The sequence below is a fragment of the Caloenas nicobarica genome, chromosome 26 (assembly GCF_036013445.1).
Source record: "Caloenas nicobarica isolate bCalNic1 chromosome 26, bCalNic1.hap1, whole genome shotgun sequence".
In the NCBI taxonomy this organism is placed as follows: domain Eukaryota; kingdom Metazoa; phylum Chordata; class Aves; order Columbiformes; family Columbidae; genus Caloenas; species Caloenas nicobarica.
Window position 1 is genome coordinate 988,091 of NC_088270.1, and position 17,356 is coordinate 1,005,446.

The 17,356-nt window shown below is 58.4% G+C and overlaps 1 protein-coding gene across 2 annotated transcripts in view; it reads right to left on the reverse strand.

Annotated features, from left to right (window-relative positions):
- Positions 1–4,220: 4,220 nt before the first annotated feature.
- Positions 4,221–17,356, reverse strand: part of DSCAML1 (DS cell adhesion molecule like 1) — a 95,779-nt gene continuing 82,643 nt past the window's right edge. The window contains exons 13-33 of one of the 2 annotated variants that reach the window (XM_065651957.1): positions 17,011–17,107; positions 16,782–16,910; positions 16,240–16,407; positions 16,077–16,147; positions 14,983–15,223; positions 14,071–14,217; positions 13,847–14,002; positions 12,882–13,021; positions 11,633–11,786; positions 11,328–11,445; positions 11,063–11,226; positions 10,840–10,938; positions 8,867–9,055; positions 8,496–8,783; positions 8,256–8,411; positions 8,107–8,137; positions 7,683–7,786; positions 7,326–7,478; positions 6,854–7,048; positions 6,008–6,319; positions 4,221–5,061 (exon numbers count right to left, since the gene is read on the reverse strand). In XM_065651957.1, coding sequence (XP_065508029.1) covers positions 4,643–5,061; positions 6,008–6,319; positions 6,854–7,048; positions 7,326–7,478; positions 7,683–7,786; positions 8,107–8,137; positions 8,256–8,411; positions 8,496–8,783; positions 8,867–9,055; positions 10,840–10,938; positions 11,063–11,226; positions 11,328–11,445; positions 11,633–11,786; positions 12,882–13,021; positions 13,847–14,002; positions 14,071–14,217; positions 14,983–15,223; positions 16,077–16,147; positions 16,240–16,407; positions 16,782–16,910; positions 17,011–17,107 — 3,531 coding nt within the window. In that variant the 3' untranslated portion in view covers positions 4,221–4,642. Of the gene's footprint in view, positions 5,062–6,007; positions 6,320–6,853; positions 7,049–7,325; positions 7,479–7,682; positions 7,802–8,106; positions 8,138–8,255; positions 8,412–8,495; positions 8,784–8,866; positions 9,056–10,839; positions 10,939–11,062; positions 11,227–11,327; positions 11,446–11,632; positions 11,787–12,881; positions 13,022–13,846; positions 14,003–14,070; positions 14,218–14,982; positions 15,224–16,076; positions 16,148–16,239; positions 16,408–16,781; positions 16,911–17,010; positions 17,108–17,356 lie in introns of both variants that reach the window. The other variant, XM_065651956.1, reaches the window with a different exon arrangement.

A 17,356-nucleotide genomic window follows, 5' to 3' on the forward strand; every position in this document is an offset into this window, starting at 1 on the left:
GTAAGTGTTTTCCAGTTTCCCAGAGGGAATGGTGATTGAACAGCTCGGGGAGGCTGGCCCTGTCCCTTCAGAGCTTCCCAGCGGGCCTGAAAGGGACTGTTCTCGCCGCCCCTGCCTGAGATATAACCCGCTTGTGTTTTTGTTCTCTACCTTTCCAGAGAGGCAGGAGCTCCCGGCACAACAGCATCTACTCGATTTCTGGTGAGAAAGGTGAGTGCGGCACAGGCGGGGGCCGGGGACAGCCTTGTCCCCAAGGAGCAGGGGAACCGCACGGTTGTGACTGGGATGCACCAGAGGAGCAGGTGCTGCAGTACCAGCACCTTTCTCGGCCTCCCGGTGCAAAAAATATGTCTCTGTGGCGTTATTAAGGGGTATTTTGGACACCCCTCTGCAGTGGCTCTGGGGGTGTCAGTGCCCCGGGAGCAGGGGATGGTCCCAGGGCTGCCGGTGGCACTGTGGCGTTACCGATGCTGTGTTTCTTGCAGAGCTGCCGGCAGCTCATTCCTGCAAACACGCAGCAGCACGTGCCCGGGTTGGCGTTTTGCAGCGGGCAGGATTTACAGCTGACCATGTCTTTTGTTGAGCAGGGCAGGAGGGAGCAGATTCCCAGCGCGGACTCTTTTTATGTACCTTTTTATGTTGCAGTTTGTTTTAGGAGGTGGGTAGCAGTGTTTTGGGGTGGCAGCGGTGGGTTTATCCAGCAGCAGCTGGCAGCAGGATCTCTGATCGCCGCTCGGGGGGTGCTTGGCAGCGACACGCTCGCTTCCAGCAGCGCTGCCGAGTGCCTTTGGTTCAGCTCCTGTTGAATCTCACAATACTTCCCTAATGCCACATTAAGGGGGGCAGGGGGGGGCTCCCATTTGTCAGCGTGAGAGCTTTATTGCTGTGCAGCGCCGGGCTTTTTTTTTCTAATCTTATTTGTGCGCATGAAAGTGAGCGAGTATCGCACTCGGTGATTAAACGCGGGGAAGCGGAGGTCTCTGGGGAGCGAGGCTGTGTAAATAGAGGCTTAGCGCTGCCGGGGGGGCTTTTCTGCGCCTCCTGCTCCCGCTCCCTCTGCCCTGGGGACGCGTCCCGTGAAGTCGTGGTTTCACGCTGGGGACGCTCCAGCCTTTTATGTCCATGACGGAGGGAAACCCTCCTGTCTGAGGGGGCTCTACAGGGAGCTGGGGGGTCCATGATGCTGATGCCAGGGCTCTGTCCTGCTCGCCAGAGCCTGTGCTTGCTGTGACACTTGTTTGTCCTTCCAGGCAGCGTCACCCCCGACGCCAGCAGCGAGAGCAAGTTCCTCAGCGATCCGTCCGAGCAGGCGGCCGTCACCATCCAGACGCACTTCAGGAGGTACCAGCAGCAGAAGCGGCAGCAGCAGTAGAGGCGTCACCCCCGGCCCTGTGCCGTCCCCCTTTTTGTGTGTCCCGTGTCCTGGGGGGACGCGGTGACGCTGCCCCTGCTCCCCGACGTGTAGTGTCCGGTGCGTGCGCGGCTGTGGGTGCTCTGCCCGTGGGGCTGGAGTTGAAACATGTTGGGATTCTCCGTCCTGCTCCGTCCTGCCCCGCCAGCATCACCTTTGGGCTGGGGTGCAGCTCTTTGATGTCACCCGGGGGGGGACGCAGCGGTGACAAGTCTTGTGGCAGCACCCAGAGCCGCGTGCTGGCTGGCCGGTTCCAATAAATACGGATTAATTGGTGTTAATCTCTCCTTCTCTTGCTAATCCGCTTACTCTCACTTGCCTTGTCTTGTCTCATCTGTTTAAAGTCTGGGGCTGGTACTTCAGAGGTGTCCCCCTGCCACCCCAACCCCGGGGGCCCCCACAGCCCTGCGGGGTGCACTTCGGACCCCGGGGGTGCTGGAGAGGTTGTTGGGGGTGGCGCTGTGGTGTTTTGGGGGAAAATAAAGGATTTTTGAGGAAAAAAAAGCATTTGGGGGTCAAATGGGGCTTGCCGATGTATTTTTTTGGGGGGGGTTGGGAGGTGGTTTATTACAGAGCTGCACAAGTCTGGATGCTGGATTATACCAGTGCACCCGAAAGCGATCAGCAGGGGATATTTACATATAAAAGTAACATGAGCTCCTCTTGTCCCACGCAAAGTTCCACCCGTCCGACACACACTCGTCCCATCGTGCTGGAGCGGTGACTTTTCACTGTCTGCCCGTTGTTTCTGGTGGTTTGGGGTGAATCCCCTCCCGTTGCCCATCTCAGGACACGGTTCTGCAGACCGGCCTGTGCTCAGTTCAACAGATGTCGCTTGTTCCTGGGGAGCAGAGCCCGACCCCCCCGGCTCCAAGCTCCTTTCAGGCAGTTCAGAGATCAGAAGGTGTCCCCTCAGCTCCTGTTCTCCAGGCTGGACCCCCCCAGGTCCCCCCATCACACTTGTGCTTCAGCCCCTTCCCCAGACTCAGCGAGACACCCAGGTGCTGCCCACCACATTTTCTTTCCCTTTCCTTTGTCCAGGGCACACGGGGTTGGTTTTGGGGGCTGCCAGACTCCCCCCAACCCAGCAGGAGAGCCCTCCGCTCACCCAGTGCTCCCCACCACCCCCAAAACCCCCTTTCTGGGGCAAAACCAGGCACCGCACATGCAAGAAAAGAAAAAAAAAAAACAAAAAAACAAAGCAAACCTGAAGTATTGCAGAAGCAGCCTGGCGCTGTTTCGTGGGCGGTTTGAGGCTGGGTGGCTGCTCCAGCCGCGAGCTCTCAGCACAACTCGGGGCTGTGGGGCAGGAGCTGCTGGCGGGGGAACTGCAGCCTGAGCAAACTTTGCATGTCCCTAAGCAGAGCTGCCCAGGAGAGCAGGCTGTCAGTGCGGCTTGGCGTGCCAAAACACCAGCGCGAAGCATCAAACCCAGCACTGGTGACACCGGGAGTGATCCCTGATGCCTTCCCAGCAGCATATTTGGGGAGCAGACTCCTCTCCTGCGCAGAGGACGTCTCTGAGTGCTACCAGAATAACTGCCAAAACCGGTAAAAAAAATAGGCACCAGAAGTTCTGAAAACAGCTTCTTTCCTGAGCCCCCCGAGCAGCCAGGGCCGAGGCGCTCACAGCTCCCCAAATTTCAGGTGTTAGAACCAGGAGGATCTGCTGCCCGGAACAACAACACAGGCAGGTCAGGGGGCTGCAAGCTGGAAATGGAAACTGCAGGTAATTGCAACACTGACTTTATATTCATGTCATTTATTGGGTTATTCATTTAAAAAAAAAAAAAAAAATCTAGGAGCAGTATGAAAAATTCAGCTCTGTAGCACCTGGTCATAAACAATGTGGTAAACCCAGCACTTTTTGTCAAGATGAATAAAAAAAAGAGCTGGTAAAAATCTGTGCATAGATGTTACAACTGCTATAACAGTTTAAATTAATATAGGAAGCTTCTCTATTATTTGAAAGAAGAGATTAACCAGTGGGTAGCAAATGAAGTGATGAGAACATGAGCTCGGAAACTATGGCAGTTTAGGAAACAAAAGTGCAGGTAGTTCATTAGACTTTAAATAGCACCAGAACCTCTTCTGGGAGGATAAGTTCTAGTTTGGGTAAATAAACCCACTATTACTAATGGTCTATTTTTGGTGTCCTGGGGTGGCAGAACAGGGACAGGAGGTGCTGCCCCTGGGCTGCCAGCCCTGGCTGGAGCTGCTCGTGGTTTCACTCAGATGTGCACATAGTGAAGGGGAAGGTATAATCTGCATTTCTTTGCTTGCTAATTGCTAATTGCTACCGCTGCTGGTAAAAACCAAGAGGAAAATGGGAATGAACGGAGGTGAGGAGCTGTGCCGTGCATCCCCGGGCTTTGCTGGAGCTGTGCCATGGTTCCCCGTGCCGCGGTGTGCCGCGATCCCCCACATCAGGGGTTTGACTGTCCCGTGCCACGATTCGTGGCACCGTGCTGGATTCACGCCATGCTGCCCTCCACCACGATGCACCGCGCTTCACCCGCCCTGGTCACTTTGCTGGGTTTGTGCACAGTACCGGAGCTGCACCGCGCTCGCCCCGTGCAGTGCACCCTCCACCGAGCTGGGTTCGCTGTCCTGCACACCAGTTCACCCCAGTTTGGCACGGCTGGACTTACCGGTGAGTAGTGCTGCGCACCTGGGGCCGCGGGCGCTGTGTCCGTTCCCAGGACCCTGCTCCCACCCCTTCCCCTCCGGCTCCTGGATGGGTCTGGGTGCCCTTCTCCGTCCTCCCGCGATCTTCTGCCCAAGCCCTGCTGGCTGAACAAACGCCCACGTATAAACATAACCTTTATTGCACACAGCGCTGGGTTTTTTTTCATAGAAAAAGGTATTAACACATAAGCATTTGCAAATTGAAGCAACTCCGGTTGTTTTCAGAACAGTAAAATAGCATGCAATGTCTTTGAGACGTTCCTTTTTTTAAAACCACCGACAAGATCAGGGAAAACAAACAAACAAAAAAAAAGTCGCTGAGTCTTTCCTTGTGCCCCTTTCAAAATGATGTGAAATATATATATATGTTTACATATATATTATATTTTTAAATCTGTAACATCAAATTCTTTGTGCCCTGGTTTCTTTTTCTGTTCGGAGAAGAAGAAAATAGCTTCATTTATACAAAAGAGTTCGTTATGTACAAGTTTTCAGTTAAATATAAACGGCGTGGGGGAGACGAGCAGCGTCCGTGGCGGGCGCCCTACACCAGCGTGTAGGACTTGGAGTAGGCTCCGGCCCCCGGCTTCTGGGGCCGGCCGCCCCCCGACGTGCTCATCTCTAGGAGCGAGTCCCTGGAGCCCCCCACCTTGGCGGCGGCGCTGGCGGGGGGCTCGGCGCCGGCGGGGGGCAGCGGGGCGGCGCTGGCGGCGGGCGCAGCCCCCGTCGTGCCGGGCATGGGGAGAGTCCGCTGAGGTAAGGTGGTTGCGGCGGGGGCCGGGGGCGGCAGCCCGGGGGGCTTGGGGCCGGGCTCCAGGGTCAGGTGGCGGCCGGGGGGGTGGTAGGCGCGGGCGGGGCCGCGGGCGGAGTCGCGGGGCGGCACCACCGGGCAGGGCGCGGCCGCCTCCGCCTTGCGGAAGAACGCCTCGGCCTTGGCGTACAGCGGCAGGTTGCAGTAGTCGCCTGCGGGGGGGAGAGGAGAGGAGAAGGGGGTCAGCGTTATCGGTGTCACACGACAGAAGCCGCGTCACAGCATCAGCCTGCAAACCGGCACCCGCCGGGCGACGGTCCCACCGCAGCGCTCGCCGCTTTACAGAGCACACGCCCTGTAAAGTACTGGTATCTCTGATGCTAAATGTGACGAAGCAACACTGCGCAACATCCTTACTTTCACATATAACACATCATCTGTCATGTTACGGGTACATACTACATTGCATTGAATCTGAAAACCTATTGCGCCATGTTATTTGTTAGCAAGGTGTCCCTCATGACAAGAAATGCGCGGAGGAGAAAAAAGGAGAGAGGAGGAGCAAAGAAACATGGAAAAGAGTGAAGAGGAGCAAAGAAATGTGGAGATGAGAAAAAAGGAGTAAAGAAGAAATGCAAGTGGAGTAAAGACATGTGAAGGAGATAAAAGCAAAGCGAGCATAAGCAAGAAGCAGCAGAGAAAAGTGAAGAAGAGAAGAGTGAATACAATAAAAACATGCAAGGGGAGCAGAAATGATGGGAGAAGCAAAGAAATGTGAAGAGGAGGGAAAAGAAATGTGAAGGGAAGAAAAAAATGTGAAGAGAGAAGTGAAGAAATGTCAGGAGAAGGAGATCGGAACCGTGAGTTAGATCACAAATAGTTTCTGTGGGGATCTTTTCCAGTTTGTGCTGGGATCTAGAGAAGATCCCTGCAGAACCCACCGCGATTCCAACAGAAAGCCTTACCAAACACGTGAACACACAAGCAAAGCAGACGATGCCGGAAGATCAGTAACTGTGCAAGGTGGCAGAGAGAGATGCTTTCCCCTCCTCCTCTCCCACCTTTCACAGGACCTGCCTCTTCCAGTCCCTTTACTTGTGTGTTTGTCCCTGTGTGACTCAGCACATGGAACAGGAGCCCCAGCCCGTGCGTACGTACTCTTGCTGGCGCGGTGCGGGATGGGGACGGCCACGCTCTTGCCGCGCTCGCTGTCCTGGGGCTTGGGGGGGGAGGCGGTGAAGCGGCAGATGCCCGGCTCCGAGGGGGTGCTCATGGAGGTCATGCTGTCGGCGTTGTCGGTGGTGCCGGTGGTCATCTGGTCGGAGGAGCTGTCGGAGATGAAGCACTCCGTGATCTCGAACTTGGCGTGCTGCAGCTGCTCCTCCAGCTTGGCGTGCTCGTAGGCGCGAGCCAGCTCCTCGTAGGTGGACGAGGCGCTCTCCGTCGACACCATGCTGTTCCGGCCCTTGTCTGCGGGGGAGAAGACGCGTGACATTCCCGTTTTCCACACGTTTTTGTGGGAATGCCCAGGCTGTCCCTGCTGAGATCCACGCGGCCACCTGTCCCCAAAGCTGGGCACTCGCCCTGCTGCTCAGGAGCCACCCCAGAGCTTCTGGAGGGGACCAGGAGGTGACAGCACAGCCCACAGCTGGCACAGGCAGGGCAGAGCCCACACACACACAGGTGGTCCCCACACCATCGGTTAACCTGGAGCTCAACAACCAGCCGGGAACCCACAGAGCGCCTGACCTGGCACAAGAGCATCCATCCAATTAATGATGCTATTCGTAATCTTTGCTAGAAATCAGAGGACACGTTTCAACACAGCCAAGAGCAAGTGGCTCTTGCAGTGGAAGTTATAGTTCCACAATCCTATTAATGGTAAATTCTACTTCTGCAGTCGCCCCCAAGTCACGGTACGATGTCACCGCCAATGAACCCACGTACCGCACGCCAGCAGATCCCTGCCAGCGAGAGCCCTGTGCCGCAGGAGCCCCAGCGCACCTGTGTCCTGAGAGAGGCTGGCGCTGTAGCTGTCGCTCTCGGTGACCGTGATGCCGTGCTGGGACCCCACTGTCCTCCAGTCGGAGGTGAGGGTCCGGGCGGGGGTGGACGCCTGGCACTTGGTGAGGGTCCACTGGCTGGAGTACCGGTTGCGGGTGCTGTGCGCAGACTTCACGCTCTTCCTGGACACCGGGTCTGAGGCACAAAAGGTGACACGCGGTCACAGTGGGTCACTCTCAGAGACAGCCAGGATGCTGTGTGCGCATCTCCCTGGAGCGCTCCCCACTCCTGCCTTGCCAACAGCTGCTTCTCGGCACGGGCAGTGCTGGGGGACAGGACCTGCACTCCTCTGGAAGGGGATGTGCTGGGACCAGTGTCCCAAAGGGCACGCGGGGGCTCCCCCACACCTGCCTTGTGCCCGTGTCTGCCAGTGCACCGCGCTGCTCCCAGCGAACCCACCGCAGCCACTTACTGGTGCCAGGGCGGATGTCCGACATGTCGATGAGGGGTCCCGTGTTCTGGATCAGAGCGGGGTGATGCAGCGAGACGCCCGTGCAGAAGCTCTGGGGGTTCACCGCCTGACTGAACTCCGTGTCGGTCACCGGGATGGTGGCTTTGTCATCCCCTGCGGGAAGAAGCTGCAGCTCAAACCTCTTTCTCTAGGCAGGGCTTTGCTGCAGGCACCTGCCACCCGCGCTTAGACCCACCGGCGCTCTGGGGCACACGGGGATGGGAGATTTGCCCTTTTGCTGGTTGTTCTCCAGCCAGGGCTGGGGACAGGGACAGCCTGGGGACACTGCGCGTGTCTTGGGGCCAGCGCGGTGCTTACCCAGCTGCTTGATGCCCTCCTTGTCCTCGATGAGCAGCTGGACCCGCGGGATGTCGATGTGCAGGCGGGGGCCCTGCGGGGGCCCCTTCACCGGCGTGTCAAAGCTGCGGTTATTCTTGCTGTGAGGTGAGAGGGGACGCAGACCCGGCGATTACCGGAGAGAGCCCCAGCGGCTCCAGCCTGGCAGGGGCTCAGCTCTCCCCAGAAAGCTCCAGCACGGGTGCTGGGACCTGCCTGCCTCACCCCTGCGGCGGGCAGGAGCAGGCAGGAGCTGCAGGCAGCTGTGCCACAGGTTGACACAACCCTCCCAGGGCCAAGCCCAAGAAGGGCTGAACCTGAGATAGGGCTGAACCTGGGCTTAAAGCACCGCGGACCCCCCAGCCCCCAGCATTCCCCACCCAGCACGTGCAGGTGAGACACACACCTGATCAGCATTTCAGCCAGACTCTTGGCATCTGCAAGAGAACAAGAAGAAGGTTTTACAAAGAGCTGTGAAAGGCATGACAAGCCCACCCAGGAGGGCACAGCTCTGCGGTCCAGCCCCACACATTGCGCCCCCGCGCCCCATCTCACCCCGCAGCCTCTTCAGCCGCTTCTCCTTCCTCTTCTTGCGGATGACGAAGAGCAGGGCCACCCCCAGCGTGGCCAGGATGACGGGGCAGGCGATGGTGAAGAGCTTCTTCACGTCGTCCCCCTCCCCCTGCGCGGACTTGATGGGGGGGATGGTGCCTGGGCAGAGCGGGCGGGCGGTCAGGACTCCCGGGACACCCCCGGCCGGGGTGACGTTGCCCCCCGCCCCGTCCCCACACTCACTGCCGTCGTAGTCCAGCGTGGCGAACTGCGTGGTCTCGTTGCCGCAGCCCGCGCTGTTGCAGGCCTTCATGCGCAGCTCGTACCAGGTGGCCTCGCGCAGCTCGGTGAGGAAGACCTCGCCGGAGCTGTTGGTGCGCAGGCTCTGCCACAGCCAGTTGCCCTTGGGCCGGTACTCCAGGACGATGGCGGTGATGGGGCAGCCCCCGCTGCTCCAGCCCTGCAGGTTCAGCCGCGCGTGCGTGGAGTTGATGTGCGTGAAGAGGTGCTGGTCCTTGCTGAAGGAGGGCTCTGCGGGAGGGCGGCCGTCAGGAGGGCTGGCGGGGACAGGGGACGGCGATGTCCCCCCCGGGGACGCGGCGGGACGGGCTCACCTCTGCCGTGGGTCTTGGCCTCGATGATCTCGCTGATGCGGCCGGCCCCGACGCTGTTCTTGGCCGCCAGCTTCACCTTGTACCAGGTGCCGCACTTGAGGCTCTCCAGCTTGAAGGAGCGCTCGGAGGAGCTGATGAACACGTCCTTCCACTCCTCGCTGTTGTCCACCGAGTACTGCAGCACGAAGCCTGCGGGAGCAAGGACGGGGCGGTCACCTTCGGGCACGGGTGACACATGCACCCGCCTCGGGGACATCCCGCGGCCACATCCAACGCAGCCTCACAGGCACACCGAGTCCTGCCCCACTGCACACGAACCGTGATGGAAACCATATAAAAAACCAACATAAAATAACTTTGGCTGGAAAACAGCTTTAAGGTCATCGAGTCCAACCATGACCAACCTCAATATACACCTGCTAGAAGGATGGTCCCTGATCTCAACAGAAAATGGTGGCTTTTGTCTGGAAAGCTTCTAAAAACGTTCCACACAAATTTCAGTTCAATGCCAGCATGTCCACTAGTATGAAATTTTAGAGCCCCTATTATGCAGAATATTTAAATTGCTTTTAACTTGGTGATGCTGAGAACATTTAGCAGCACATATATTCATTAATATGAACTTGAGCATAGGTGAAACTACTACATTTACGCACATTGAAGTTGGAATTAAAGACATCAGTAAAAGAAAGGAGGCTAATCGGTCCTCCGTCTGCTCCCCGGTCCACACGTCGCCTGCCTGCAGTGCCAGCAGCGCGGCCCCAGCGCTCGGTTCCGCCCGGGAGCACGGACCGCGCTGGCTTGGGGCCGTACGGGGAACGACACAATTCACCAGCTCCCCCGGGAAGCTGCGGGGAAGTTGCTTCTGTCATCACACGACGCCTCCTCTCCCTTGATTAGGAGCATTAGGGAGCACACCGTGTCCTGGATGAATGAATCCGTTGTGCTGCCTGGAAAGGGCTCGCCAGGCTTTCCCGGGGAGTGGTGTGCGGAGCTTTGGGCGAGGGATGTGCCACCAAGGGCACCGACGTCCCCTGGGCAGCGCGTCTCTGCTGCCCCAACTGTCCTGACCTTACTGGCGATGCAAAATCCTGAGCTTTCATGGTGCATTGATAGATCTGCATATTTTGGCAGGTTGTTTCACCAGCTCTCCAATAAAAATAACAGAGAAGAGCAGGCTTTCCGCCTTTGTGCGTGCATCAGAACAGGACTGCTCGGGTGCTGGTGCTGTCCGGGTGCCGGGGTGGCGATGCTAAGGGGCCCGTACAGAGGTGGTGCTGAGTGGAGGGAGGTTTCTCGCCCTGCCCGGTACCGAGGCTTCCCCACGGCTGGAGGACAGGGGCACCGGGACCCTCCTGGCTCTGCCCCACTTTCCAGTCGTGTCGAAGCCACCCCTGGCACCCCCACACCACCCACGGTGCCTGCCACCTGCTAGTTATTTATTTGGTACCTGCAGCATGTTTTTAATATTTCTAATCCAATTATAACCAAATTTATCAACAGAGTCCGCTGGAGTGAAAGGCGGCTGGCTGGGGAGATTTGCTTGTAATTACTTTCATGCTTTTAATTAATTGTAAGCGAGGTCTCCTTCCCCGCTCCCCGTGCAGATGTTCACACGTATAATTCATGAAACGAATCAGAGCAGAAAGGAGGCTCAGGAAAGCAGGGATGCTCCCGGAGCCCTCCTGAAGCCCCCAGCCCACCAGGGTCAGGGGACGTGGGACAGATCCTATCCTGTCGGGTTCAGAGTCCCAGCAACGCCAGGAGCAGCCTCTGGAGCTGGCTCTGGCCACCAGCACCTAAACAATGACATGCCCTTCATTAGCTACTTCAGCCACTGCAACTTGTTGAAAACACCTTACAGACCCCTCATTGTGACCGGCAGCCGTCCTACAATCTCGGAAGCATCAGCTTTACTCTGGAGTGTTTCAGAGAGGGGGAAACTGAGTACAGAAGAGCGTGCGCGGACATACCTCGGATGGAGCTGCCCCCGTTGTCCCCGGGAATCCAGGCCAGCGTGATGGACGATGCCGAGGTCTTGGAGACGGTCAGGCGGGGCTGGTCCGGGGGCACTGGGGAGGAGGGAGAAGCCCGTGAGCACCTCGCACGCAGCGGCTGCCAAGAGTGAGCGTGACTGTGCCGGATCCCCGCTCCTGGGCACAGATTTGGGACCGCAGGCACCCCCAGCGCCCTCACCTTGCACCAGCAGGTTGATGATGATGGTGTCGAAGCCCCAGGTGTTGGTGGCGGTGCAGGTGTAGTATCCGGAGTCCTCGGCTTTCACCGAGCGCAGCACCAATGTGCCATTGGGCTGGATCAGCCGGTGGCCGTCCACCGTCACCGGGATGGCGGAGTCCTCGCTGCCGGGAGAGAAAAGAAGGTGCATCAGCCACGTGTGACACATCAAGGGCGACGCAGCCAGCACCAGCCCCTGTCCCTGGCCGTGACACCCCCTTGGTACCTGTCCTTGGTCCACTTGATGGCGGGGACCGGCTCCCCCACGGAGTTGCAGGGCAGCCGCACGTCCTTCATCCAGGGGGTGGTGACGGTGCCCCCGAAGGAGATGATCTTGGCAGGGGCTGGGGGCAAGGAGGAGGTCAGCCTGGTGTGTAACGACAGCTGAGACCCCCCCGTGCTGTCCCTCCCCTGCCCTGGGCACAAGTCACCCCCGCTGTCCCCGCTGACAGGGAGCAGCCACCGCCACCCTGGGGCAGGGGACAGCAGAGCCACCGCGCATGTCCCCCCGCCAGCCAGACCCCGCCGTACCTTTCCCGGCGGGCTCGATGGTGACCTTCTCGCTGATGTTGCCGCGGCCGGCGGAGGTGACGGCGGCCACCCACAGCAGGTACTGCTGCCCACGGCTCAGGTGGGCGATGCGGTAGAAGAGCTGGTCGGGGCTGGTCTCATACTCGCTGGGGGCCTGGGCGGGGGACAGGAGAAGGTAAAGCCTCTGTGAGACCCTCACCCTGGCAAAGCTGCCTCTGGGCTGCCTGCCTGTGCCCAGGCACCCCCCAGCACCCCAGCGTTCCCAGTTCAGGGCGTCCCTTCCATCCCCGTCGCCCCAGCCGTCCCTGCAGCGGGACCAGTCCCTGCAGAGCTGCCTTTGCTCCCCGAGGGACGGGTTCGCTCCCCAGCAGCGGTGCAGCCCTGCGTGGAGTCTCAATGCCCGTGCAAACCGGCTGGTGTCGGCATTTCTCCAGGGAGCTGGAGCCCGAGGAACAGATGGCTGCCACGGCAGGATTTGTTCCCGGGAAAGGACGCTTCCCCGGCGCTGCAGCGGGGCCAGGCACGGAGGCAAGTCCTGGCCAGGCTGCAAACCCCTTGTGCAGTCCCGGGGAGCAGCCAGGAGGTCCCCAAAGCCCCACGTGGGATTGCCTCCTGCATCGCACGCAGCGATGCAGCCACTGCCCCTGAGCCAGGGTCCTCCGCAGAGCTCTGGCTCGCACCGAAGCCACTCTCCATCACACTGGGGCCGAAGCCATTGTGCCCCAAGCATGTCTCATGGAGAAGGGCCGCCCAGCACCCATCCCCATTGCACAGGATGGGTGCGGTATTTATGTGTGCACAGGTATCTGTGCGTTTACCATCTCCAAACGTGTGCCCTTGTGGGGTCCACACATGGAAATGTACCCCACAAGCAGGGGCCTATATGAATATTGTATAGTATACATAATTTTTTTTACCCAAATGACAGTTTTGACAAGATGCCAAGAAAACAATATCGGATCCCAGCGGTTTTACCAGTTGCTTTGATGAAAAGATTATGTTGCCCTGGAAACCAGAGGCTCAGATAGTGAAATGAGTTTGAGAAGGAGCTTTTGATAAGCACTAGTCTGCAGACCTCCCATCAACCTCTCCCTCGTGAAGGAGGGCTGGGGCCAGGTTTGATTTCTGTTTTATTTTCAATCAGCTGCTGGCATGATTCCCCTTGCGGAGGGAGCGCTGCGCGGGGCAGGCGCCCGAGGAAGGGACCGCGCAGCGTCCCCCGGCACACCCGCCGATCCCCGTCCCGTACCGGCTGCCCCGAGCCGGGGCTGGAGCAGAAGATGGTGTACTTCCGAATGATGCCGTTGGGCTTGGCCGGCGGCAGCCAGGACACCACCACGCTGCTAGCGGACGAGGGCACAGCCTTGATGCCGGCCGGGGGACCTGGAACTGCAGCAGCAAGAGGGTGGCAGAGCCGGCAGCGGGACGTCCCCGCGGTCCCTGCGCGCTGCAGGGCTGTGTCCATGCCGACTGCACGCTGGGGAGCCGCTGCAGCGGCGTTTCCACGCCAGCATTGCGCAGGAGCACATGGGGCCAGGTCCGCAGGTCACCCCACCGTCACCCCGCCGCCCCTGGGACACCTCTCCATGGGCGGCCCCGCTCCCCTGCCGAGCCGGAGGCAGGAGGATTAACTGCAGCCCAGGCTCTGGTTTAGAAGCCATGATTGGCTTTTACTGGCTGTCTCCTCTGTCTCTGTAATCCGCCGGAGCGGCTCAGCCTTCCCCTGCCCGCTGCGTCCCCCCAGCATCTGCCGCTCCCCAGGACGGGAGGCAGCAGCACCAGCCCACGGGCCCAGAAAAGCTCTGCCAGGAGTTAATGGCATTAAAGTAGGGCAAGCAGGGGTGTAAATATTTAAATATCCGCACTTAAGGAAAAGAAAAAAATAAAAAGAGAAATGCCCTGCCCATGGCTGTACACGGGGGGTTTCCTCTGCACCCCCCAGCCGCTCTGGTGTAGCAACACAAGGCGCTGCAGCACGAGCAAGCGCTCGTCTCCTGACGCTGGCTGGTGGCGGCTGCAACCCCAAGTGACGGCAGCAAGACCCAAACCAAAAGGATGGACAAGTCCGGCCAGCCCTGCCTGCCTGCTCCAGGGCTGCACAGCCACCTCTATCATTGCCAACAGCTCCTTCCCAACACTCGGTCTTCTTACTTCTAATTAACACACGTTGCCGCGGTTTATCAGGTGGGACACGAGGAGAGCAAACCCACTTACTGTCCTCCTTGGTCTGGATGTAGAGCACGCTGCTGCGGACGCCGTCGCCCGCCTGGGTGTACGCCAGCACCTGCACGCTGTAGTTGGTGAACTTCTCCATGCCGCGCAGCTCCACGCGCTCCCGCGTCGTCGTGATGTTCTGCATCTCGCCCCACTCTGCGGGGAGACGGGGCCGTCAGCCCCGCGCCACCCCCGGTGCCCCCCGCATCACCAGGAGCACTCACCTCCGTCCATGTAGAGGGACCAGAAGATGACCCGGTACCCCTTGAGCACCCCGTTGAGGGTGCTGCGTGGGGGCTCTGACCAGGAGATCACGGCCACGTCCGACGTGATGGAGATGGCCCGCACGTTCTCGGGGGGCTGGCTGGGAACTGAGGGGATGGACAGGGGGATGATCAGCAGAATGGAGAGGTGACACGTGCCAGGGCGCAGGGAGAGGCCACCGGGACACACGGCGCTTCCCAGCAAGGGGAGAGCGGGAGAACTGGCTGGATGCGAGGTAATGAGATCCCATTGCCCCATAAGAGGTAACGCTAATTTTTATGAGCATTTAAATGATAATACATCACCGTAACGATTCTCTTTGAAAATGATTATTGTTTCATATTACTTAGGTGCAAAAATATAAGCACTGTGTAATTAGGGACGGAGCATAATAAACTAATACAGATAGTCCGTTTGAACAAAATGAAGGTAATATAATTATGGAAAAGACACTATTGCTAAAGCAGGGGCCCTTGAATACCCCAGGAGGAGTGCTAATGTAGCCAGGAAATGATCGTGGTTTGACAGGCTAACGAGGACCTTAATTAAGTATGAAAAACTGCTATGCAAACGCACTGCAAAACTTTTTTCTTGTTGTTTTTAAAATGACTGAGGCCACCAGCAATCTTTCCCGGATGGAAACCTCCCTGGCACCAGAATCCACCTCCATGTCCTTCTAATTGCCCCAGAAACCCGGTGCCATCGCCGTCCAGACGTCCCGGTGTCCCCGTGCTCACAACCCCTCCTGGGGCAGCTGCGGGTGCACACGTGTGCACAGCCCAGAGCAAACGCTGCCGGGGGGCAGCCCCCCAAACCGTGCTGGGGCCGGGGCAGAGGGCTGGGGACCCCGCCGGGGAGCGCGGCAGCCTTACCGTCCTCCAGCGTGGTGGCGTTGATCTCGCTGGACGAGGGTCCCGTCCCCGCGCGGTTGAACGCCTGCACCACCACCCCGTACTGCGCAAACTTCTTCAGGTTGTCCAGCGTGTAGACCTCGCTGTCCCCCGTGGCCTTCATCTCCACGATGCTGTACTGCCCGTTGCTGCCCGGGCTGTTCTCCCGGTAGCCGATCTGGTAGCCGCGGATCACCCCGTTCTGCAGCTCCTTCTTGGGGGCCTGCGGGACGGAGCGGTGGCAGCTCAGCAAGCGCGTCCCGGGCAGCTCGCCGGGCTCCCTTGCCCCCACCACCTCTCCCCCGCACCTTTTCCTCAATGTTTTAAGCTTTCTCTCCCCCCCAGCAGCGCTCCAGCAGACATCCCGAGCGGCAGAATTGTGACAAAAAAGGGCCACCGGGTCCTTGGGGCCACCAGAGAGGCGGGATGTGCCTGGCCAGGGCCGATCACCAGCTGGAGCAGTTCAACAAGAGGAGGGAAACCCCCCAAGTCTGACAGCCTTAAAAATGCACAAGGCCAGGCTGAGATCAATCTTAACAATATTTCTCTGAAGCATTAAGAAATCGATAGGGTTGATTGCAAATTTATGTTACAAAGCCAGGGCGATCCATCTCACTGAAATACTCTTAAAACGAAGTGACTTATCTTTCGAGTGAATCTTATTTTCCATTAAACTGTTTCTCAGAGCTTAAGGGGAGTTGGGGGAGAAGCTGGAACCCTAAATTTATTGACTTACCGGTTCATTCTGAAGTCCTAACTTTATAATCAATTTTATTTTTCATTATGCACCTTTGGAAAAATAAATCCAATTCTAATTTTTATTGGTCTCTCCTCAAACACTTTGCAACCCAGCATCTTACTTTTTACATATTTATCCCCTCTCTCCCCATGGACCCCCACGGGCATCCTACGAGATAATGAGCTTGTTACAAAACATGATTAATCAGGACCCCGTGTGAGCTGCACGCCCAGCCTTTGGGTTTACATTTTGCCCTGGAAATTCCTCCTGGTCTTCGTACCTTGGCCCAAGCCCCCGTGCCCAGGGAAAGCCCACGCGCCGCCCCGGCCCCGCTCACCTTCCAGGTGACCTGGATGCTCTGGGACGTCATCGGCTGCAAGGTGACATCCATGGGAGGCCCGTCGGGAGCTGCGGAGAAACAGACCCAAAAGGACATGTTGAAACTCATCAGGGAAAGCTGCTCCTGGTTCGGAAACCCCTGGGTGCCCCCCGAGCGGCACCTGCTTCCTCCGTGCTGATGGTGAGCTCCTTGCTGGGCTCGCTGCGCCCGATCTTGTTGAAGGAGTACATGCGGATGCTGTACACCGAGGCGGGGTGCAGGTCCACGATGTTCGCCTGGTTGATGGTCGGGGAGATGTTGCGCGTAGACTGCTTAAAATCCCAGGAATCTGGAAAAGCGGGGGAGTGAGCCAGGAGGAGGGTGAGCACTCGAACCCTGCGGTCCCAAGGGGGTGCAGTCCCCAAGCACTCCTGTCTTCCATCCCGGGCCCCTGCAGAGATGTGCTGCTCCCCCTCCTCGCTGTTGTGCAGTCTAGCTTGGGCTCTTTTTGCAAATATTGTCGCTTTTAATATTCCCTTTCAAATGCTCCCATCCAACAGAAATCAACATATTTCATTAATGCTGCTCTTTCCTTTCCTCATCAAAGGAACCGGGATGTGGAATATTCCCTTGGGGCAGCCCCACACCTGCCCACGCAGCCCAGCACGGGACACAGCACCTGCGGTGGCACAGGGAGGGGAGGGGACATCAGCCGTCACCTACCTGACTTGTTCTTGTACTCAATGTCGAAGCCGGTGATGATGCTGTTGCCGTCAAACCGCTGCGTCCATCGCAAATTCATACTCCGGGCTTTCACCTCGCGGATCTCCAGCTCCGGTGGGTCCGGGGGCTCTTGGGGACAGAGAGGCGGGTTGGGGACAGGAGGGAAAGGAGCCCCTCGGGAACAGGGGGATCCTCGTGGCGAGGCTTTGCACCCCGGGGGAACAAATACCTTGGACGGTGAGCTGGATCAAGCCTCTGTCCTCGCCATAGGAGTTGATGGCGTGGCAGGAGAAGAAGACCGAGTCCCCGCGGTCGGCTGGCTTCAGCTGCCAGCGTTCCAGGGAGAGAACAGGAGCCACTTCAGACTGGGCTGCCCCGAGCACCGCGTCCCCGCTGTCGCAGAGACAGGTCACCCCCAAACCCCTGGCCCCTGGCTCAGACACGCCCTGAAGATTTGTTCTTTCAGATGTCCCTGGTGCTGCAAAACTCCTTTGCAACCAGAGCTGTACAGGCAGCCGATATTTAGTGCAAAACCCAGTGGTTTCTCACAGCAGGCGGACAGTGGCTGGTTTTAA